Source organism: Protopterus annectens, chromosome 3.part0 (assembly GCF_019279795.1).
Source record: "Protopterus annectens isolate FY-2018-M chromosome 3.part0, PAN1.0, whole genome shotgun sequence".
NCBI lineage: Eukaryota > Metazoa > Chordata > Ceratodontiformes > Protopteridae > Protopterus > Protopterus annectens.
Window position 1 is genome coordinate 325092028 of NC_056731.1, and position 23794 is coordinate 325115821.

Sequence of the window (23794 nt, forward strand, 5' to 3'; positions counted from 1 at the left end):
CCCATGAGTGGAGGAGCTTCCCTGGTCAGCCTCAGTAAGAAGCCGAGATCCCTCATAAAATCTTCCAAAGCTAGTTACGAAAACAAAATCACCACTGATTCCAAGGACAGCCACAAAGCTTTCTATAGCTATGTCAAGAATCTCAATGGCAACACCCAGATCTGCTCTGTGTTACAGCGCAGTAGCACAAAAATTACAGAAACCACTGATAATGCCAACATCCTGGCATATAGGTTCAGTGCTAACTTTACCCCAGCCCCTAAAGGGCCCATATCTGTACTGGAAGAATGCAGAGTCCCTGTAATCACAACTATGCAGGTAAGAACTGCACTCTCTAAAGCCAAGAACACAGCATCCATGGGACCGGACAATATCCCAGGCTGCGTTTTACATGGACTTCAGAATGAACTGGCTCCATACCCAAGTACTATGTTCAATCATAGCCTCACTTCAGGCCTTGCGCCCACTGAATGGTGCACAACAACAGTTGTCCCACTCCATAAAGGGGGAGCCACCATGGACCCCGGGTACTATCACCCTATTAGCCTGATGAGCCTGGTCTGCAAGGCCATGGAACGTATCACCATGGAACTTATAAACAAAGACATTGATAACATCCAAACTCTGGACCACACCCAGTTCGGGTTTGTGAAAGGCAGATCATGTCTCCTAAACCTGATTGATTTCTTTGAAGCAGTCACCAAATCCGTAGACGAGGGTAAGGTGGATTCACACAGCCTGTCTTGACCTCGCCAAGTCTTTTGACTCCATCCCCCATTCTGGAATTATAGATAAACTCAGTAAGCTAGATATAAATCCCTGTGTCACAAGATGGGTTGCCAACTGGCTCACTGACAGAACCCACACTGTAAATGTTGCAGACTCCAATTCCGACTTCAAACCAGTGACAAGTGGAGTACCACAGGGTTTAGTCCTGGATCCTCTCTTGTTTGGTATCTATTTCTGTGAAGTACAGGCTAACACAGAAGGTCTCTGGCTAATGAAGTTCGCAGATGACTGCAAACTAGGAGCCATAATCCACTCCCAAAAAGATGTGGACATCCTACAGAAGGGCCTCACTTAAGACTGATGCCTGGTGTTAGAGCCATGGCCTCAAGCTTAGTGCCAAAAAGTACATTGTCATCCCCTTTGGTAAAAACTCTGTACCTATGAACTACCACATAGGTGGCAGTCTACTTAACACCGAAAGTGTGATAAGAGACCTTGGGACCCAGTTAGACAGTAGTCTATCCTTTGATAATCACATCGCCACAGTGGTCAGGAAATTCTTCTACGTGGCACACCTCATTACAAAAGGGTTCTCATCCAGGAAAAAAGAGGTCATTGTTCCCCTCTACTCGTCACTCATTAGACCCATTATAGAGTACAACACCCCTTTTGGAATGTACCTCACAAGACATCTACAACAGCTAGAAAGGCTGCAGAAGTACCTCACAAAGAGGATTACCGGCGTCAAACCAATGCCCTACACTGACCGTCTCAAAAAACTCCACCTTTACTCGGTAGCATATCACCTGCTCTGAGGTGATCTCTGCCTAACATACAAAGCTATGTCAAACCCAGAACTGTTGAACATGCTCCACTTAAAGAAATCCCAATCCTCAGAGCTGCATGCTCTAGGGACCTAAACCTTGTCAGCACAATAAACAGAACATGCTGGAGCGATAGATTCCTGTCCCAGAGACTTCCCATACTCTGGAACAAGCTAACCATCTATTTTAAACAAAACTCCTCATTAGCACTCTTCAAAAAAAAAAATCTTGATGAGTGGATGGGAAATAGGAAATTCACCTTGGGGATCACTTCTGTGACTCTGCTCGACAGGGGCACAGGAAAGTAATTTTCTTGGGTGGCGAAAGCCAGGGAATCTTGTTGGCTAGGCTTACTTAGACCCTTGGGTCAGTAGTCTAGTACCTACCTATGAAACTATGATAAGTAGTAAAAGTTACATAACTTTTGTTTATCTGGTTTCTTTGTTTCCACCTGCTTAGCTGTTGGTATTGGATGATTCCATGTGATCATTGTTTTTTCATTTTCAGTAATGCTTCATGGTTCATGTTTCCAGTGCCTCTCAGCTACCTATATGCTGTAATGTTTTCACATTGATTTTTTGTAACAACTTTGCCACATTGTTTCTTATTATACAAGTCTTCAGCCATAAGCAGAAGAGTAGTTAGGGAGGGGCAAAGGGGAGGCAGACTTCCTAGGTGCGAGAGTTAAAGGCTCACAACTGGCAGTACCAGCATTCAGTTTCTGAACCCCATTATTGCATTTTGGGCAGGGCTGAAGCACTTTGGTGCTCCATGTGTGTATTGCTACTTTTTTTTTTTGTCTTAATCTCTGAGAAAGTATTTTTCCCACCATGACTTGAGCGAGAGGAAGAGCTTTTTCCCCTTTTGTTTGTACCTTCATCTTAAAGTTGAGGGCACTGAAATGGGCATTGCTTAAGAGAATTGTAACATTCAACAAGATGTTAAACTGCTTTAGGTCTGTACTGCAGAACTTACATTTTACTGTACATCTGTCTTTTCTATGGATTTTGCGAACCGTCATGGGAGTAGTCGACTGTCTTGAGCTGGCAATATTAACCTGTCATCTTTTGGTTTTAATTTATCTTGCCTAAGTCATTTGTATGTCATCCTTGATCAAGATATAGTTGTGCCAGTGGGTCTATATTATCATATCGCACTCTCAGAAGAGCGAACAGCAGCTAATTGACCGCATGTAAGCGAAAGCTTACAACGTCGAAACTTCAGAACAGTGATTATTTTCCAATGGAAAACAATCACTGTTCCGAAACAAAAGAAAAAAACAAAAACAGTAAAATGTTACTTAATGTGGGGGGCTTCGCCCCCCCCCCACACCCCTGACTTGGGGGGCTATGCCCTCTACTTATATATACCAACTCTGAGATCGCACTAAAGTGCCGAAAAGGCGAAGTAGCAAAAGTAGCCAAACAAATTTTCTCCCAGGGAAAGAATTCGCTAAACAGCCACTTCATTATTTTGCCTTTTTGCATTTTACTGTTCGACAAAGACTTATTCGACACCCTGCGTCTGCGACAGCGTAATAGGGAACTATGCCAGCAGATGTCCTTCTATATTCCTATGTTGCATTATTTGTAACCTTTAGTATTCTCTGCCTAGGCAACCCGAACATCCATTCAGTATACAAAAGACTTTTGCTTCTGCATGATATGTACAACTTTGCACATAGCAAAACAGGCTAGATAGTCCATGTGCCATTCCTCAGAACTTCTCTGCCGCCAGTCCAAATGCCAGCTACTACCATTTGTTTGATCACCAAGTATTTGCTGTTTTCAGATAAGTGCCCCATTGGGGAAAATCTTTATTCTTTTTTACTGCTGCATGCTTTTGAGGTTAATGTCATCTAGTAAAGGCAAGTGCCTTTGTGGATGTCAGATTCCACACACAGACAGCCACGATCAGTGTTTCTTTTGCCTAGGGTCCGAGCACAGTTGCAAGTCTTGAGAGATTTGTCAGGCATTTGTCCCCAAGATGCTTCATAGCTGTTTGTTGGTTCTGAACATTTACCTTGAGAATCAATGGCTGAAGAGGCTAGCTTTTGGTATTGAGGGCACAGCAGGTCCATCTGGTGAGTCACCGAAGAGGGCCAAAACAATCAGGCCCGAATATTCAACTGCGCCTCTGGATCCGGACATTTCTCTTGAGGCCAGTGAAGGCCCGGAGGCCTGTTTGATCTCTAATTCCCAACTTGCAGCAGGTGCCATTTCGGAAGCCATTTGGGAGAGTGCCACTAGCACATCCAGAGAGGCATCACAGACGTCCATTGAGAGTAGTAAAGGGGGAACCACGGCCCACTTATTCAGATATCCCAAGCGTTGCCCCTCCAGCTCCTCCATCTCAATTTGTCCCTACGCCCAAACCAGTGTCTAGGCATATGTTGGCTGTTTCTTCCCAACCTAGGGGTGATCTTCCTGACTTGTTTCCTCTTCCCAGGGTCCTTCTTCAGATTGGCAGGCCTTCTCACAGGGAATCCTAAATGCCTTTCTGGGTTTAATTCCATCCTCTGCTCAACCTTAATTTCCTTCCTCCACTCCCAAGAGAGCTGTAGAACAGGAGCCTCCTGGAAAAGAAGACTCTTCATCAGATGAATCTTTGATCTACAAATCTCAGATTCTCTTGTAGGCTATGCTTCCTTAGAATTAGATTTTAACAATGGGGATTCTCCTGAGAAAGATTTGTTTTTTGGAGAAACTACTACTAGAGTGAGAGATTTCTTCAAATGGGGAAGTAGCCAAGTATCAGAAGTCAAAAAGAGATTATATGACCTATTGCAGGTGAGCTGTCTATATCCCTCGGTCATCCCTCCTGTTCTCCCTGCTTTTTTGGATGCCTTTCTCTATCTGTGAGGAAGTCCAGATTCTCAACCTCCAGCCCCAAAACATCCAGACAGATACTGTAAAGTACTAGAGGATAGCAAGTTTTTATTTAAATGTCCTCCAGCAGATCTTGCAGATTTCCTTCAAGGATGCATCTGCAGCCATCACATATGGGTTGTCCTGCCTCAGGCAGCCCTTTGGTCGGCCGGATTCCAAAGTCTGGGTCCGGCGTCGGCTGATGTCGCACATTCCCCGACGTCAGAGCGCCTGGGGTATAAAAGCATCAGCCGACACCATCTTCCCCAGTCTTTCTTGCCGCGTGGTGCCCGAAGCAGAAGCAGTTCGCAAGTGCCGGTCGGCCAGCTCCTGTAATTCAGCTAACCGAAGACTTCAAAAGCTAAGTACCCCGTTGGGGACTCTTTCTTGCCTCAGCCGATGTCAGATAAAGTTAATAATTGTTTAACTTGTGGGAAACAAATACCTCATAAGGATTTCCACTCTTACTGCCTCCCCTGTTTAGGCCCAGACCACGACGTCTCGGCCTGTTCAGCCTGTGCTTCCTTCAACCGACGCACTCTTAGACGTCGGTCGGAGTTCGCAGAGGAGTTTTTTGGGGCTAGTTTTTCATATAAAATGCCGTCGGAGACTCCGACTTCACATTTAACTAAGAAACAGAAAGACAAGGACCGACACACGCGGGCCGCAGTTTCGGCTGAAACCATGGCTAGGCCTGCCGCCAGTGTCTCGGTCTCGGCTGATACAGAGTCCTTGGTACTTCCGAACCCTGAAACCGTACAACCGACAGCCTCGGCCCCGGAGGCCCCTGCCGAGTCGGTTATTGAATTTCCCTCAGAAACTGGTGTCTTGGAAGCTTCAGACACCATTCCACTAGACAAAGCTACACCAGCACGTGGTGCAGCCAGGCCTCTTGCATCCATGTCCATAAAGGCTTTCACCAGGGCTAAAGCTGCTAAACACACAAAAGCTGTGCCTCCCAGGGTTATTCCTCAGGGACCCACTTCTAGTTCTCAGATCCTAACTTGGGCATAGGACCTTATCTCTTTAATCAGGGGCTCTCAGCCCCAGCCGGACAGGGGCTCTCAACCCCCTCTAGACAAATGGCCCAGGGTTGACCCCCCTGATCCCCACTCCTCAGAGGAGGCCTCTGATGGCTCTGATCACTCGGACTACCAGGAGGAGGCTTTTTCGGCCTACGAGGATTCGGATGCAGAGGAATCTATCCCCTCAGCCTCCCCTCCTGAAGAGCTATCCTTCGGGGAGACCCTTCACTCTATGAGAGAGCATTTCAAATGGCACGGCCAGGAATATTCTGATTCCAGGAAAAGATTAAGAACCTTTCTACATTTACCTCAGCATAGACCTTTGGCTATTCCTCCTGTTTTAAATGTCATTGATGATGTGTACTCTGAGTCTAGTATAACCCCTGACACTCTGCCTCCGGCTCCTGTTAAACCCGATAGGTATTACAGGGTCCTGGACTCACATAATTTTCTTTACAAGGCCCACTCTGCTGATCCTGAAACTATTTCCCAGGGCCCTAAAGGGGTTGCAGCTGCTACTACTAAGAACCCACTCCCCTCTGCAAAGGAGTCCAGGGCTTTAGAGAGATGGGGTAAAAAAGTGTATACTTCTGCCACTCTTTCTATGAGGGCATTAAATTGTCAATTTCATATGATACAGTACCAAGAGTATTTGTTAGAAGAAATGCATAAGAAACTGTCTTCTTCTGAACCCCTTGATCGCAAATCCCTTCAGGATCTGGTACATAACTCCCAGCAGGTTAGCAACCATTTCTTGCAGTGTGGTTATGATGCATTGGAAGCTTCATGTAGGTCAGCAATGACAGGTGTAGTCATACGTAGGCATGTTTGGCTGAAGGGAACAATCTCTGCCAGACCATGTTAAAGCTAAGCTTCTGGATGCTCCACTGGAAAAGCAAAAATTATTTGGTTCCACTGCTCAAGAGGTCCAAAAGAAATTTGAGGAAAAGGCGAAATCTGTACAAACAGTTAAGGATTTTCTTCAAGTCCAACCACCAAGATTCAGCAGAAATTGGCCTACCAAGAATTGGTCCTTTCCGGACACAGAAAGATTTCAGAGAGGCAGGAACAGGTGTGCCAGAGGTAGAGGGCAAGCTAGGGGCTCCTACAGAGGCCGTCAATGGCAGCCTCCAAACCAGACAGGTAGTGCAGGACCTACAACTGCTGCACAGGGACAGACTCAATGACTTTGCTTTGACTCCGCCAACCAGGGCTCAATTAGAAGCACCTTTAGGCGGAAAGCTTTCTTTATTCTCAAAAAATTGGCACAGCATTACAAGGGACAAATGGACACTGCAAATAATAGACAACGGATACAGGTTCCATTTTCACACATTGCCAAAAAGAAAAGGCATGCCAGATCTGCCACCAAATCAAAGGGCAGAGGCTTTGAAACAAATATCAAATTTAATACAAATGAAAGCTATAGACAAAGTTCCTCTTTCAGAACACGGCCAAGGATTTTATTCCAGACTATTCCTTGTTCCAAGAAAAGAAAATCAATGGAGACCTATTCTCGACTTGTCCGCACTGAATACTTATCTCATTGTGCCAAAATTCAAAATGCTGACTCTACAGCAACTCCTTCCCATGCTGGGCAAGGGGTCTTGGCTGGTGACTCTAGACCTCAAGGAGGCATACCTGCATGTCCCTATCAGACAGAGTTGCAGAAGACACCTCAGTTTTCTTGCAGGGTCAGAGCATTATCAATTCTCAGCATTGCCCTTTGGCTTATCTACTGCGCCCAGAGTATTCACGAAATGCCTGGCATCAGTAATTGCACACTGCAGACTTCAGGGGATTCAAATATACCCATATCTGGACGACGGCCTTATACAAGCGGACAGCCAACAAACTTTGGTAAAGGACTTAAATTATGCCATCAACCTTCTGCAGGCCTTGGGATATACAGTCAACATGCACAAATCAAGACTTGTTCCATCCCAAAGAGTAACCTTTCTGGGTGCGGATCTAGACACAACCACCCAAATGGCCTATCTCACAGAAGAAAAACAGACAACTACCGGATTACTTCAAGAATCTGACAAGACAAACTCAGCTGACTGCAAGGAAAATCCTGCAGGCCCTGGGTTACATGGCATCCTGCATTCTTTTGATCCCACAAGCGAGGCTGCATATGAGAAAACTACAGTGGTACCTAAGGAGTTTATGGACTCAGCACAGTCACAGCTTAGAAACTTTGATCCCAGTCATTCCATGCCTTCAAAAGGAATTTCAGTGGTGGGCTCAGGCCAGCCAGTCCAACAGGGGGTTGCCCTTCACAAAGCCAAAAGCCACCCAAACTATTACAACGGACGCTTCAGACCTAGGTTGGGGAGCACACATGGAGGGCAGAGGTATTCAAGGACAGTGGTCACAAAAGGAGCTACGCATGCACATAAATCAAAAATAAATGCTAGCAGTGATACATGCAATCGAGGCCTTCAAACTCTTTCTGCATCAAGGCCACCTACTAATAAGGACAGACAACACCACAGTTATGTGGTACATAAACAAGCAAGGAGGCACCCATTCCTACCCTCTTTGCAGACTGGCAATGAATCTATGGGATCTTTCCTTGAAACTCAATATACAGCTGCAAGCCCAGTTTGTGCCAGGGAAAGACAATATACTGGCGGACAGCTTAAGCAGAAATTTCATGGATGCGCACGAATGGATGCTGCACCCAGACATCTTTCCACAGATAACACAATCATGGGGGAGGCCGGACATAGATCTATTTGCCTTCCCCCACAATCATCAACTGAAGAAATTCTGCTCAAGGACATACCACCCACAAGCGTGGAAAGTGGACTCTCTCTCTTTCAGCTGGAGAAATCTAACAGTGTATGCATTTCCGCCTCTTCCATTAATGACCAAGGTGTTACTGAAATTCAGGACAGAGCAGCCAAAAGTGATTCTGATAGCTCCGGACTGGCCAAGACAGAACTGGTACCCACTGCTAAAGAGCATGTCACGTACGAAACCATGGCCTCTTCCTCTATGGCCACTTCTACTGACACAGCACAATTACAAAACTCTGCATTCCAACCTGAAAACATTGCAACTAACAGCCTGGAAAATACCTTGACTCCTCCTCAGGATAGGCTATCCCAGAGAGTGAAGGATATTATCATGGAAGCTCGCCGGCCTTCCACAAGAAAGGCATATTCAGCAAAATGGAAAAGATTTCTCATTTGGAACACCACAAAGGGCCTAGATGCGACAGTAATGAGCATAGCGCATATCCTGGAATATTTGGCAGAAATGTTCCACAATGGTCTGTCTTACTCTTCCATTAAAATTCATGTTTCAGCAATTTCAGCAGAGTACAATACTGATCCTCCTGTTTTCTCTCATCCTCTCCTAAGACAGTTTCTAAGAGGAATCAAAAACATCAAACCTCCAAGGAAACCACCTCTACCTGCTTGGGACCTTACCTTCGTGTTGGAAAAACTAACGCTACCTCCATTTGAATCAGCAGCATCTGCAGATCTACAGTACCTTTCATGGAAGACTGCCTTCCTTCTGGCCATAACCTCAGCAAGAAGAGTATCAGAGTTACAGGCCCTGAAGGCAGTACAGCCATTCCTTATTTTTCATCAGGACAGAGTTTCATTGAGAACCAATCCTACATTTATGCCAAAGGTGGTATCCAGGGTTTCATTAAACCAAGCTATTCACTTGCCTACCTTCTTTCCAAATCCACAAAACAAAGGGGAGAAACTTCTGCACACCCTGGACATACACAGACAGTTGCGCTACTACTTGGACAGAACTAAAAGTTACAAAAAAACTGACCAGCTGTTGGTAGCATATGCTGCTGGTACACAAGGAAAAGCAATTTCCAAACAGACAATTTCAAAATGGTTAGGAAATTGCATTCGCTTTTGTTACTCCTTTCATGGAAAGACTGTACCAGCTAACATTAGACCTCATTCCACAAGAGCCACAGCCACCTCCACAGCCTTCTTAAGAGGGGTGGCCACCAAGGACATTTTAGAAGCTGCCACATGGAGCTCCGTGCATACATTTGCCAAGCATTACAATTTACCTTTATATTCCAGATCCAGAGCAGGCTTTGCTACGGCTGTCCTGCAGGGTATTTTAGCTACACCATCCTTTACTTAGTTCCTCCACCCCCAGATTGGCTATGGTATTCTACCCATATGTGATGACTGCAGATGCATCCTTGAAGGACATAGTACAGTTTTGTACCTACCATAAATGTAGATGTCCGATAGGTATGCATCTGCAGTCAGGTTTACCCTCCCTCCTTCCCCTCTGTGGTATTTCTTGGGTACTTCCCCTCTTATACCTAGCTGGGGGGGGGGATCTATTATGGTGTATTTGTTTTTATATTACTGTGCATGTTTGGATTTTTAAATGCATCTCTCCAAATTTAGCCTTCCTTAGAGGGCACTTGGCATCTGGGGCAAGAAAAACTGAGGAAGATGGTGTCGGCTGATGCTTTTATACCCCAGGCGCTCTGACGTCGGGGAATGTGCGACATCAGCCGACGCCGGACCCAGACTTTGGAATCCGGCCGACCGAAGGGCTGCCTGAGGCAGGACAACCCATATGTGATGACTGCAGATGCATACCTATCGGACATCTACATTTATGGTAGGTACAAAACTGTACTTTTTCTCTCTGCAGACAAACCTTTTAGACTTCTTCCATCTACTAATCTGCTCCCTTCTGACAAGGATAGCAAAATGCTGGAAAGGATAGCGAAAAAAAGTGTGTACTTCCTCTACCGTGGCTTTTAGAGTTGGCAACTACTAAACTCATATGTCGAAATATGTCCTGGCATTGCTTTCCCAAGCTTCTCGGCTGGTATCAGTCGCTCCTGATTCTCCAGCTAATGCTCAACTTGCTTCTTTGTTTGTCTCAGCCCAGGTACTTAGATATTCTCTTAAATGCAGTTAGGACACAGCTGAGGTCTCTGCATTGCCTGCAGCTTCGGGTTCTGTCCTGAGGAAGTACTAATGGTTGAGACCCCAGCCTTTGTCTGATGATATCAAGGCTAAAATTATGTATGCGCCTCTGGACAGTGATGCCCTGTTTGGTGCTGATGGTTGCGGTCTTTTTCAAGTCCCTACATGACAAAGGGAAACAGCTTAAGGGACTGAATTGCATCTTTGTGTCTCCAGTACCTAAATACCACAGGAACTACCCTTCCAAGACACAATTTGTCAGAAGGAAACTGCTCAGTTCCTTCCTTCCCATAAGAAAGGGGCTCATAGACAGGGATCTTCCAGACCTCATCAAACACCCGCTCAAAAGACTGCCTTTTAAGGCAAGCCAGGTCTATCTCTACCTGGCAAATCTCTCAAACATGCCCTTTTCCCAGTGCTTATCTTCTTCCCTTTCCTCTTGGACAAGTATCTCCACAGACAAATGGGTCCTTTCCATTATCCAAAACGGCTATTACATGTGTCAAAGAAAATACTTCAAAAGACCAATAGCATAAGGTTCAGTTCAGGTATCTTTATTCTTGCGCAAGGAGACAAAAAATGCAATTAGAGTTTGTCTGACTAAAATCGGGAAGTGTCGCAGTTATTATACCTTTCTTTCAAGGCATTGCCCACTACGGCTGACGTAGCAGACCACCAGTTCACAATTCTGTTACTTTACAGATGTTTCTCACATTTCTAGCTGACTCTTCAAAGTTTAAAAATGATTTTTCAGTAAACAGGATGGCCTTGACGACCACTGGTCAGTTATAACTTTCTTGCTATGTGATGTTACAAGTCTAGGTACTATGGCTAATTCGAGCACAATGCAAGTACAGATTTCTGAAGCAGTTCATTGTTTATAGTATCTAACTTAATTGCAGCTTGTGCACTTTTACTTTAGCACGAACAGAGCTTATTGTTCATAATGAATGGATCTACAGAAATTATTATTATTATTCTCTATTTAATTTCCTGACCTAGCAGAAAATCACCTGCTTTCCAGTACATTTCCAAAGCATAAACATGTATTTTGCTGTGCTAGCAAACTAGGTCAGAGTGCATCTTGCAGTGTCAGAAAGCACAATTTCAGAAAAGCATGTTTTCAGTTTCAAATAGAACTAATGCTGCATATAGAATAAAAACGTGTTAATCTTCCCTTAGTTAAAATAGGCATTACACACATATGTTAATACATATTTTTCTAACATTTCCCCCCGTTAATACTTTTTATTCTTTTTCAAAAGCATAAACAGTTTTTCTTCTCCTAACCTCTTCCTTTGAGGATTTGCAGCTAAGAGAGTCATTCAGTTTAAACTTATGAAAGTTTTTCTTTTTTCAACAGTTCTTCAATTTCAGTACTTTGATGCAAAGTCTCAGAAACTGACATGTCTATAAAATCTTTGATTAATTTTGTCATGCAGGGAATACCACAGCAAATGCATGCTCCTAACAAAAGTAATCCCACACAAATGGCAATCAGGACGTTCATTAGGATGGAACCCCACTCCCCCAAACAAATTCTGGAAAAAGTCCGTCAGTCTGGCCTGGCCTGGTCATGTCTGACACTTGCTGAATCACTTCCAAATGATCGTTGATCTCATGTTTATTGTCGTGAATGAACGAACAACACTCATCTTCAATTAAAGTGCACGTACCACCTCTCGCCGCTAGGGTGAAGTCAAGAGCCATGCGGTTTTGAAGCACCACAGTTCTCATCGCATTTAGTTCATCAGTCATTAATTCAAGAGCGGAAAAAGTTGCATCGCTCATGACCTTGAGAAGTTTGGATAGCATTCTCAGTTCCCAAATTGATTTAACTGCACCATATGCAGGTGCTATGCCAGCCCAGGATATGATAGTGTCACTCAAGTCCATGTGTGCTAGTTTACTTTTGTCTTTCATGGAGTTATGGTTTCTCCAGCCTGCTTACGATCTGTCCCATCAAATTTTCAGGTTTCTTGATTGAATTTTCAGGTTTCCTTGCGATGTCTCTGACATTTCGAATTCTCCCATGAGGCAAAGCTGTAGTGTGTTGTATGGCCGGGACCAGGTAACCCAAAAAACAACTGCCAGACCAATTCTCAGGCAACCATTTGTATGCCTTTATCCCACATATGAAATAACAGTTTTCTACCTTAGTATTGATATACACCTTCCCTGCATGAAACATTTTCTTATCTATAATAGACAGTTGCTTTAAAAGAACAGGATTATGTTGTATATCACTGACAGTTTTATGCAAGGACTCAAAGTATGAGTCATAGTCTGCATCACAAATTGTTTCTGCATTTTTAGCATTTTTAGGTTTAATATAACATTTATAAGAAACCCTTACATTACATTTACTCCAACCTACTTGAATCGTGTCATTCTTAAAAAAGCATACAGTTCCTGTTTGTGTAACAGGTAGGAATAATGCAATTTTGTCTCTAGATTTTACAGGTGTAGTCTCAAAAATCAAGTTTTCCCAGGTCTCATTGACCCCTAGGGGGACAGCAGCCAACAATAATCCCCCGTATGCTGTTGGTATAGCTGTGCAAATCCAACAATTCGAAATATTAAACGTCTCAGCATACACATATTTGATTGCTTGGTAAGTGTTAAAGTTCGGATGCCAGTCTATGAGTGTTGAATCACGTTTGTTCAGTCTAGCTGGTGTGGCTGAAGAAAAGAAAGGCCACAGCAAAAGCCACGGCAAAAAGAACATTGTCACTAATGCAGTTATTAAGATGATTATGTAACACTGCTGAAGTCGCTCAGCATTAGCAAGAGTTTTATCAAGTTCAAAGTTTTTGACTAGTTTACAGTGTGTCAAATGAATCCAAGATGAACGTTCCGCAATCTTGATTGCTGTGGGAGTGCTCAGCAGTACTTGATACGGACCTTCCCACTTTGGTGTCGTCCAATTCTTCTTTTTGATTGTCTTCACCCAGACCCAAGTGCCTGGGGCTACTGCTACATTGGATGGTTTGGTTTGGTCTTTATCTGAAACACAATTAAACTGTAAAAGATGTTTGTTATTTAGCATACTCCTCATATACTCTGTAAGTGTCCAATCTGCTTCCTGGTCTGCAGGCATGAGAGGTTTCCACTGAGGTATATAATAAGCTCTTCCGAAAATCTTTTCGAAAGGTGTCAATCCTTTTGCATTCAGAACAGTTCTCATGCTCAACAGTGCCAGGGACAAACAGTACACCCAGTTCTTCTGTGCATCTACCATGAGTTTTTTAAGCTTATTCTTTAAAACTCCATTGTGCCTCTCTACTAACCCTGCAGATTGAGGGTGATATGCACAGTGATGTTTTAAAGAAATCCCAAAATACCGGCTCGACTGTTGTATAGTTTGGTTAACTAAATGTGTACCATTGTCACTGTAGATCCTTTCCGGTATGCCAAATCTAGGAATAATTTCTTTAACTAGGGTCTTTGTAACAGTGGCTGCATCTGGTTTACTAGTCGGAAAGGCCTCCACCCATTTGGAGAACATATCCACAATGACAAGGCAGTACTTTTTATTTTCACATTTGCTCAATTCTATGAAATCCATACAGATAGTATGAAATGGATAAGGTGGTGTAGGGAAACTCCCTTGCTTGGGCTTTAATGCCCCTTGTGCATGATGTTTATTACAAGTGTGACATGACAGGCAAAATTTTTTAGTGTAGTTTGTAAACCCGTACGTAGCGAATACCCGATTCACTAACTGTACCATCCCCCCTGTTGAGACATGGCTCTGCCCATGGCTCAACAAAGCTGCATATCTAAATAAATTAGACGGTAATATCGGTTTTCCCTCTTTGGAGATGTACAGCCCTTCCCTGAGAATTGCTCCTCGTTTTTTCCATTTTTGTTTTTCAGCTTGTGTAGTAAGTGTCTGCATTGTTTTCAACATTTCTAAGTCTAAAATCTCAGAAGGTTATAATTCTCGTTCAAAAGAAATGCTTCTGAAGCTGCTTGCTTTGCAGCTGTGTCAGCTCTCGCATTGCCTTTTGAAATCCTATCTTGTTGTTTTGTATGAGCTATGCATTTACAAATAGCTACTTTCTGAGGCAACTGAATAGAATCTAACAAATCTAAAATAAACTGTGCATGGTTAATCGGTTTGCCAGTAGATGTCACCATTCCTCGATTCTTCCACTGTTGTGCAAAAACATGTACAGTAGAAAAAGCGTACTGGCTGTCTGTAAAAATGTTTACGCTTTTACCCTTTGCTTAGGTACATGCTCGTGTCAAGGCAATCAACTCTGCTGCTTGTGCAGATAAGCTATGTGGTAGAGGATGTCCTTCAAGAATGCAACTGCAGTCCTGACATATGGTGTTGTCCTGCCTCAGGCAGCCCTTCGGTCGGACGGATTCCAAAGTCTGGGTCCGGCGTCGGCTGATGTCGCCTCCTCCCCGACGTCAGAGTGGCCTGGGTATAAAGGTATCCACCGACGCCGTCTTCTTCGGTCTTTCTTGCCGCGCGGTGCCCGAAGCAGAAGCAGTTCGCAACTGCCGGTCGGTCAGCTCCTGTGTTTTCAGTTACCGAAGTCATCAAAAAGCTAAGTACCCCGTTGGGGAACATTTTTTCTTGCCTCAGCCGATGTCAGAAAAAATTGAAAAAGTTAATAATTGTTTGTCTTGTGGTAAACAAATACCTTATAAGGACTTCCATTCTTACTGCCTTCCCTGCCTGGGCCCAGACCACGACGTCTCGGCCTGTGCTGCCTGTGCTTGCTTTAATAAGCGCACTCTCAGGTGTCGGGCAGAATTTGCCGAAGACTTTTTTGGCGAAAATTTCGCTTATATCATGTCGTTGGAACAACCGACAGCACATATTTCCAAAAAACGCAAGGACCAGGACCGACATCCTCGGCCCGCATCGTCCACCGATACCACGCCTAAGCCTTCCTCGAATAAATCGGTCTCTTCGGAGGCGGTAATTCAACCGCTCCAGGCCGATGACACCGCTTTAATGCGTACTTCGGTCCCGGAGGTTTCCCTGGTGCCGGTTGTTGATTTTCCACCCGAAACCGAAGCTCTAGATTTACCTGACACCATACCAGTGGATAAAGTTACTCCTGCACGTGGGGCAGCTAGGCCTCCAGTCTCCATGTCCATCAAGGCCTACGCACGTGCTAAGGCTGCTAGCCAGGCCAAGGCCCATCCTCCTAAATCTTTTTCCCAGGGCCCCTCTTCTGACAGACAGATCATGTCTCTAGCTGCAGACCTAATCTCTCTAATCAGAGGTTCTCAGTTGCATCCAGACAGAGGTTCTCAGCCGCCTGCAGATAAAAGGCCTAGAACTGAGCAGACAGATACCCTCTCTTCGGATGAAGCCTCTAGGGATTCAGAGCACTCAGATACCCAGGAAGAATCCTTCCAGGCCTACGAGGATTCTGATGCTGAGGAATCCATTCCTTCTGCCTCCCTTCCAGAGGATATTTCTTTCGGAGAAGTTCTCCACTCCATGAGAGAGCATTTTCAGTGGCAGGGTCAGGAATTCTCTGACTCCAGGAAAAGGCTACGTACCTTCCTTAAGTTACCCCAGCACAGACCATTAACTATTCCTCCAGTGTTGGATGTCTTGGATGATGTATACTCAGACTCCAGTGCTTCCCCCTGATTCTCTCCCTCCTGCTCCTGTCAAGCCAGACCCGATATTACAGGGTTCCTGAAACTCATAAGCATCTCTTTAAAGCCCACTCTGTGGATCTAGAAACTATTTCTCAGGGGCCCAAAGGAGTGGCTACTTCCTCGGCCAAAAACCCTTTGCCCGCGGACAGGGAATCTAGGTCCCTGGAGAGATGGGGCAAAAAAGTTTATACCTCTTCCACCCTTGCCATGAGGTCACTTAACTGTCTGTTTCATATGTTTCAGTACCAGGATTACTTAATGGATGATTTTCAGAAAATGTTAGCCTCTCCTGAGCCTATAGATAGAAAGGCATTGCAGGATTTGGTTCATAACATTCAGCAGGTTAGCAATCATTTTCTTCAGTGTGGTTATGATGCATTGGAAGCTTCATGTAGGGCAGCTATGACAGGGGCCGTTATACGTAGACATGCTTGGTTGAAAGAACAGCCACTGCCAGACCATGTTAAAGTGAAACTCCTAGATGCACCTCTGGAAAAACAGAAGCTTTTTGGTGCTAATGCACAAGATGTGTTGAAGTCTATTGAGGAAAAGGCTAAATCAGTACAGACAGTCCAGGATTTCCTCCAGGTTCAGCCACCCAGATTCAGCAGGAATTGGCCTTCAAAGAATTGGTCCTTTCCAGACACTGACAAGTTTCAAAGGGGAAAAAACAGGCGTGCTCGAGATAGAGGGCAATACCGAGGCTCCTACAGGGGCCGTCAATGGCAACCACCAAATCAGAGAAGTGGCGCAGGGAGTTCAGCTGCACCACAAGGACAATCACAATGACTTGACTTTCACACCGCCGACCAAGGCTCAAAGAGAAGCACCTCTAGGCGGAAAATTATCCTTATTCTCAAAGAACTGGCACATTTTTAACCAAGGACAAATGGATTCTGGACATAGTAGACAAAGGTTACAAGTTCCACTTCCATACCTTACCAACGAGACAAGGCATGCCAAACCTGCCACAAAATCAAAGGGCAGAGGCACTCATACAAGTTTCAAAGCTGTTACAAATAAAAGCAATAGAAAAGGTTCCTCCTCAGGAGCAAGGCCAGGGATTCTATTCAAGACTGTTCCTTGTTCCAAGAAAAGAAAAGCAATGGAGGCCTATTCTGGACTTGTCCGCTCTAAACACTTTTCTCATTGTGCCAATATACAAAATGCTGACGTTACAGCAACTCCTTCCCATGCTGGGCAAGGGGTCTTGGCTGATTACTCTGGACCTCAAGGAGGCATACCTGCATGTCCCAGTCAGACACAGTTGCAGAAGATACCTCAGATTTCTTGCAGGAACAGAGCATTATCAATTCTCAGCATTGCCGTTTGGCTTGTCTACTGCGCCCAGAGTATTCACGAAATGCCTGGCATCAGTAGTTGCACATTGCAGGCTCCAGGGGATTCAAATTTACCCTTACCTGGACGACTGCCTTATACAAGCAGACAGCAAACAAACCTTGATAAGAAACTTGGACTATGTCATTCAATTACTGCAGGCTTTGGGATACACAGTCAACATTCAAAACTCAAGACTACTGCCATCCCAACAGATTATTTTCCTAGGAGCCAAACTGGATGCACAATCACAAATGGCTTTCCTCACAGAGGAGAAACAAGAACATTTACCAGATTACTTCAAAGGCCTAGCAAAGCTCACCCAGCTGACCGCAAGGAAGATCCTGCAGGCCCTGGGGTTCATGGCATCTTGCATTCTTCTGATCCCTCTGGCAAGACTACACGAGAAAGCTACAATGGTACCTAAAAAGCTTATGGCCTCAGCACAGCCACAATCTAGAAGACGTAATACCACTCATTCCATGCCTGCAAAGGGAATTTTTGTGGTGGGCTCAAGCAAGTCAATTAAACAAAGGCATGTCTTTCAACAAGCCTCAAGCAAGTCAAACCATTACAACAGACGCCTCAGATCATGGATGGGGGGGGCGCACATGGAAGGCAGATGCATTCAAGGGCAGTGGACTCCCAGGGAAAGGCATCTGCACATAAATCAAAAAGAGATGTTGGCAGTGATACATGCAATCGAGGCCTTCGAAAAATCTCTTCAGCAAGGTTATCTGCTAATAAGGACAGACAACACCACTGTCATGTGGTATATAAACAAGCAGGGGGGCACTCATTCGTATCCCCTCTGCAGACTAACAATGACTCTTTGGGAAAAGTCCCTGAAACTGAACATCCACTTACAATCCCAGTTTGTTCCAGGCAAGGACAATGTTCTGGCGGACAGGCTGAGCAGAAATTTCTTGGATCTGCACGAATGGATGCTGCATCCACACATTTTCTCACAAATAACAAGTGTATGGGGAAGACCGGACATGGATCTTTTTGCTTCTCACCTCAATCATCACCTGGAGAAGTTCTGCTCAAGGACGCACCATCCTCTAGCCTGGAGAACGGATGCTCTCTCCTCCAGCTGGAATTCCGTAACAATTTATGCATTCCCTCCTCTACCATTACTGACCAAGGTGTTACTGAAGATCAAAGCAGAACAACCAAAAGGAATTTTGATAGCTCCAGACTGGCCAAGGCAGCACTGGTATCCATTGCTACTGAGCATAACTCAAACCAAACCGTGGCCCTTGCCTCAATGGCCTCTGCTTCTAACTCAGCACAATTACAGGACTATTCATCAAAACCTGCAAACACTACAGCTGACAGCTTGGAGGGTTCCATGACTTTTAACCATATCTCTCTCTCAGAAAAAGTTCAAGAAATCTTGCTGGAAGCACGCAGACCTTCCACTAGAAAAACCTGTTCAGCCAAGTGGAAGAGATTCATCATCTGGAATACCAACAAGGGTCAGGATGCATCAGTAATGAGCGTACCACAGATATTAGAATACTTGGCAGAAATGTTTCATAGTGGTCTCTCATATTCTTCCATAAAAATTCACGCTTCAGCAATCTCCGCAAAATACAACTGTGACCCACCTGTGTTTTTGCATCCCTTGCTAAGACAGTTTCTAAGAGGGATAAAGAATATCAAGCCTCCCAGAAAACCACCAGTACCTGCATGGGACCTCAACTTCGTCTTGGAAAAATTAACTCATCCTCCTTTTGAACCAGCAGCATCTTCAGAAATGCAATTTCTCTCCTGGAAAACGGTTTTCTTGTTGGCAGTTACCTCAGCAAGAAGAGTCTCTGAGATACAGGCCCTCATGGCAGTACCTCCCTTTCTCATTTTTCATCAGGACAGAGTCTCTCTAAGAACCAATCCTTCATTTATGCCAAAAGTGATATCCAGGGTGTCTCTAAATCAAGCAATTCACCTGCCTACTTTCTTTCCCAATCCTCAAAATAAGGGGGAAAAGCTGCTGCACACTTTGGACATACACAGGCAATTACGCTACTACTTGGACAGAACAAAGACCACCAGGAAGTCTGACCAGCTATTTGTAGCCTATGCTGCTGGAGTGCAAGGAAAGGCAATCTCCAAACAAACAATTTCAAAATGGATTGGACACTGCATCAGATTCTGTTACTCTTTCCATGGAAAAGGTGTGCCAGCCAATATTAGGCCACACTCCACCAGAGCTATAGCCACATCCACAGCCTTTCTTAGAGGAGTGGCTACAAAGGACAATTCTAGAGGCTGCTACATGGAGCTCCGTGCACACATTTACCAAACACTACAACCTGCCTTTATACTCCAGATCCCGAGCAGGCAGTCCTGCAGGGCATTTTAGCTACACCATCCCTTTCCTAGATCCTACCACCACCAGCTTGGCTATGGTATTCAACCCATAGGTCAGGACTGCAGTTGCATTCTTGAAGGACATAGTACAGTTTTGTACCTACCATAAATGTAGATGTCCGATAGATATGCAACTGCAGTCAGGTTTTCCCTCCCTCCTACCCCTCTGCTATTTTTTCCTTTGGGTCCATTCCCCCTTTCCTTTATTAGTTGGGGATATCTGTTATGGTGTATCTGTTTATTACTGTTGTGCATGTCTGGAATTTTTTTTTTTTTTTTATCCATTCACCAAATTTAGCCTTTCTTGGAGGGCACCTGGCATCTGGGGCAAGAAACACTGAAGAAGATGGCGTCGGCGGATGCCTTTATACCCAGGCCACTCTGACGTCAGGGAGGAGGCGACATCAGCCGACGCCGGACCCAGACTTTGGAATCTGGCCGACCGAAGGGCTGCCTGAGGCAGGACAACCCCATATGTCAGGACTGCAGTTGCATATCTATCGGACATCTACATTTATGGTAGGTACAAAACTGTACTTTTCGCTTCTACAATCTCAGTATCAGAAACTACTGCATAACCTTTTAGGTTCTGTCCTGTAGGACTCCTTTTGCATGAGCCATCCACGTAATATGTCACCTCGGCATCATCCAAGGGAACATCCGTGAGGTCTTTTCTAGGCAGTGTCTTTTGCTCAATTACCTGCAGGCAGTTATGGGGTGTGCCATCCACAGGAGTTGGGAGCAAGGTAGACGGATTCAAAGTAGTACATCGTTCAATTTTCATGTGAGGTTGGCTCAGCAATGTAGTCATACAAGAAAGATGCCTAGCAGGGGAAAGATATGCTACTTTTTCTTGCAGTAAAATGATTGCGACTGCATGAGGCACTCTCAATGTGAGAGGGTGGAATAACACTACTGAGGCTGAAACCTGCACTGCTATTGCAGCTGCAACTACTGCTTGTACACAGTGGGGTAGAGACCGCGCCACTGGGTCCGGTTGTGATGAATAACAAGCAATGGGGCGTTGTTTGTCTCCATGCTGTTGAGTCAATACTGATGTCATATAACCTTGTTTGCAATCTACAGTTTGAAAAAAACGTTTGTGATAATTTGGTAATCCTAAAACTAATGATGATGCTATCAATTGTTTCAGTTTGCAGAAAGTTAATTCTGCTTTTCGTGTCCACTGTATTAAATCTTGTGCTGCCATAGGCTTCTTAAAAATCAGGTCGGTTAAAGGTGCAGATTCCAATGCATAGTTTGGGATCCAGCTTCGACAAAAATTAGTCTTACTCAGGAAGGACATCATTTCCTTCTTGGTTGTGGGTTTTGGTGCTTGTAAGAGCGCTACTTTTCTGTCCTCATCTAATGTTCTGCCATCTTTGGATATTACATATCCAAGGTATTTCACTTGTTTTCTCCAAAGCTGCAATTTATTTTTGCTTACATTGTGTCCTTAAACTGCTAGGAATTTTAATAATGTTATAGTATCTTCCTTACAATCTCGCTGGGTAGGGGCGGCCAGCAGGATGTCATCAACATAAAGTAAAATTTGACTACCTCTCGGTGGGATAAATCCCGCTAAATTACTTGCCATCTCTTGTGAGAATATCGTTGGGCTTTCACTATAACCCTGTGGTAGTCGCGTATATGTATACCGCTTCCCCTGAAATGTAATGCAAACCAATACTGGCTGTCAGGGTGTATTGGTATTGAAAAGAACGCGTTGCTGATATCTGCCACAGAAAAATTCTTCTGTTGAGGTTTTAAATCCTTCAACAAGGTATGTGGATTTGGCACCATAGGTTCTCTTGGTATTACTGCATCATTTACAGCTTGTAAATCTTGGACCATACGCCATTCTCAGTTTGCTTTTTTAACTGGGAATAAGGGTATGTTACATGGCGAATCAGGAGATTCCACCAGTATTCCCTTCTTAAGCAAAGCTGCTATGATTGGTTTAATACCTGCCTCTGCATCTTTTCTCAAGGGGTACTGTCTCTTTTGTGGTCTAAATGCTGACTTTAGCGTGATAGTAACTGGTCCTGTTGTGCGAATAAGTCCTACGTCTGATTTTCCTGTTGACCAGAGAGTTTCTGGTATGTCTAACAAAGCTTTTTCTTCCTCTTCTAATAAGAGGGCTTCTCAGCTGTCTTTGCTGGACTGCAAGTGTACAGCTGGATGTGTTTGTGTTATCCAGTTCAGTTTCTGTTTTTGTATTCCTTGTTCTGACAGTTCTGATTCTGTCTGTTTTTCCCATTTTGTCATTTTTTTCTCCTAGGTTTATCCATTTTAACTCTTTCTCTTTAGTTAAACTAACATGCGGTAATAGATTTGATTTGTAAAGTGAAAAGAACTCCTGGGGTAATGAACAGCTAACTACACTGTTCCCTTTCATGTCCCAGTACAAATTACACAGTACTAATCTGTTTGCATGATTTCTGAACAATTCTTGTTCATATTCTTTGTCAGGTCCTGGTGTATTACAATAATACAGAGTACAGTGCAACAGGTGTTGTATGTCAATACAAAGGGAGGGAAACTTACTGATAGCTACATTCATTAACTCTTCAGTTACTGCTCCAGGGCCAGTCATAACTAAGTCCTGGCTGTACCAGTAAAATGTCTCACCTTCCGTTTGCACTGCAAAAGTATTAGTTTGTCACTGTGCTTCCATACCCTGCATGGTTGGAACTACCGCTATGCCTAATAGTTGCATAAGATCTCTGCCCAAAAGGTTCACTGGGTATTTTGCAGAAACAACAATTTTGCTTTTCTGGGTTAATCCTGAAACAGGATCTGTTGTTGTAATGTTATGGGAGAGAGGCTCCCGATACAGCTGTCCATTAGCTGCTTTTACTAGTATAAAGTCATGTGATTCTGAATTTTCTGGTAGTTTGGAGGGGTGTACCAGGGTTTGTGATGCCCCTGAATCGCACAAAAATTTGACTTCCGTCCCTTCTACCAGGAGTGTCACTTCTGGTTTTGTGTTGGCTAGATGGAGCTCTAAGCTCAGTAAGACTCGGTCTAATATTTCGTTTTCTTCACTATTGGTAGCTTCCTGCACTTACTCTATTATCACATTCTCTGCTCCTTCTATCACATTCTCATTTGTCCTTTCTCTATTATTCCTATCTAGTGATTTCTGACTTTCATATAGTCAGTCCTCACCTTCATCGTTTTTGTCTTCCACTGCTGCCTTCTTATTTTTCTTGCAATCCCTTGCCAAGTGTCCCTTTTTCCCGCATTTGAAGCGCTCCCCTCTTTTCTTTCCCGCTTCAAAGTCCTCTGATCGCTGATCAGATTGTTTTCCTGGGCATTCTTTTTGCCCTTTGTCCGGACTGTACTAAATAAACTTCTCCATCTTCCACATCAAATACTTGGGCTTTCTTTTTCTTTTTGTTATTAAAATGCCTTTCGGCATGTCTAGCATATTCAAGCAGTGATTGTAATCTGCTTGTACGATGGTCTACCATATGTTTAGTAATGAAACTACTTATGGGTGCAATACAGCCTTTCAAAAATGCATTCTTTAACTGCTGCTCATATGGGGAATCTTGTGTCTGGTCTTCAGGTACCTGCATTCCACAGTGATTGTTGAAACATTCTAATAATCTGGCAAAATATCTATCAACAGTTTCACTTTCTTGTTGGATGCATTGATTAATGCAAGTCCAGTCTGTCCTAGGCTTCCATTTCTCAGAAATTCAGTCTGTCAGACCTTACACTCTGTTATCTAGTTCTGAGCTGCTATGTGGGAGGGGCCTAAGTGCAGCATCACAGGGATTCCAGTTGCCACTGATCATGTGCCAGTCTGGACCTACTATTTGTCTGACTACTTTTTCTACTTCCTCTCCGTTTAAGTGATAACTTAATCTCATGCCCTGTAAGTCTTCTAAGAACTTTCTAAAATTAACTTTTGGATGGGGAATTCCCTCTGTGTCTTTCCAGATGTCTTCCGGTGTCCACTGTCTGTATACTAAGAGTTGGGTCCTCCCCTTCTTGTCCTGCCTGAGGATTTGGTACTTCTATGAGTGGGCATATCTCTTCTTCACTCA

The 23794-nt window shown here is 44.2% G+C and overlaps 1 protein-coding gene across 1 annotated transcript in view; it reads left to right on the forward strand.

The window, feature by feature from the left end:
• Nucleotides 1–23794, forward strand: part of NFX1 (nuclear transcription factor, X-box binding 1) — a 1622551-nt gene that overhangs the window by 1195942 nt on the left and 402815 nt on the right. The window contains exons 18-20 of the mRNA XM_044065583.1: nt 1804–1828; nt 13167–13216; nt 20337–20368. Coding sequence (XP_043921518.1) covers nt 1804–1828; nt 13167–13216; nt 20337–20368 — 107 coding nt within the window. The remainder of the gene's footprint in view (nt 1–1803; nt 1829–13166; nt 13217–20336; nt 20369–23794) is intronic.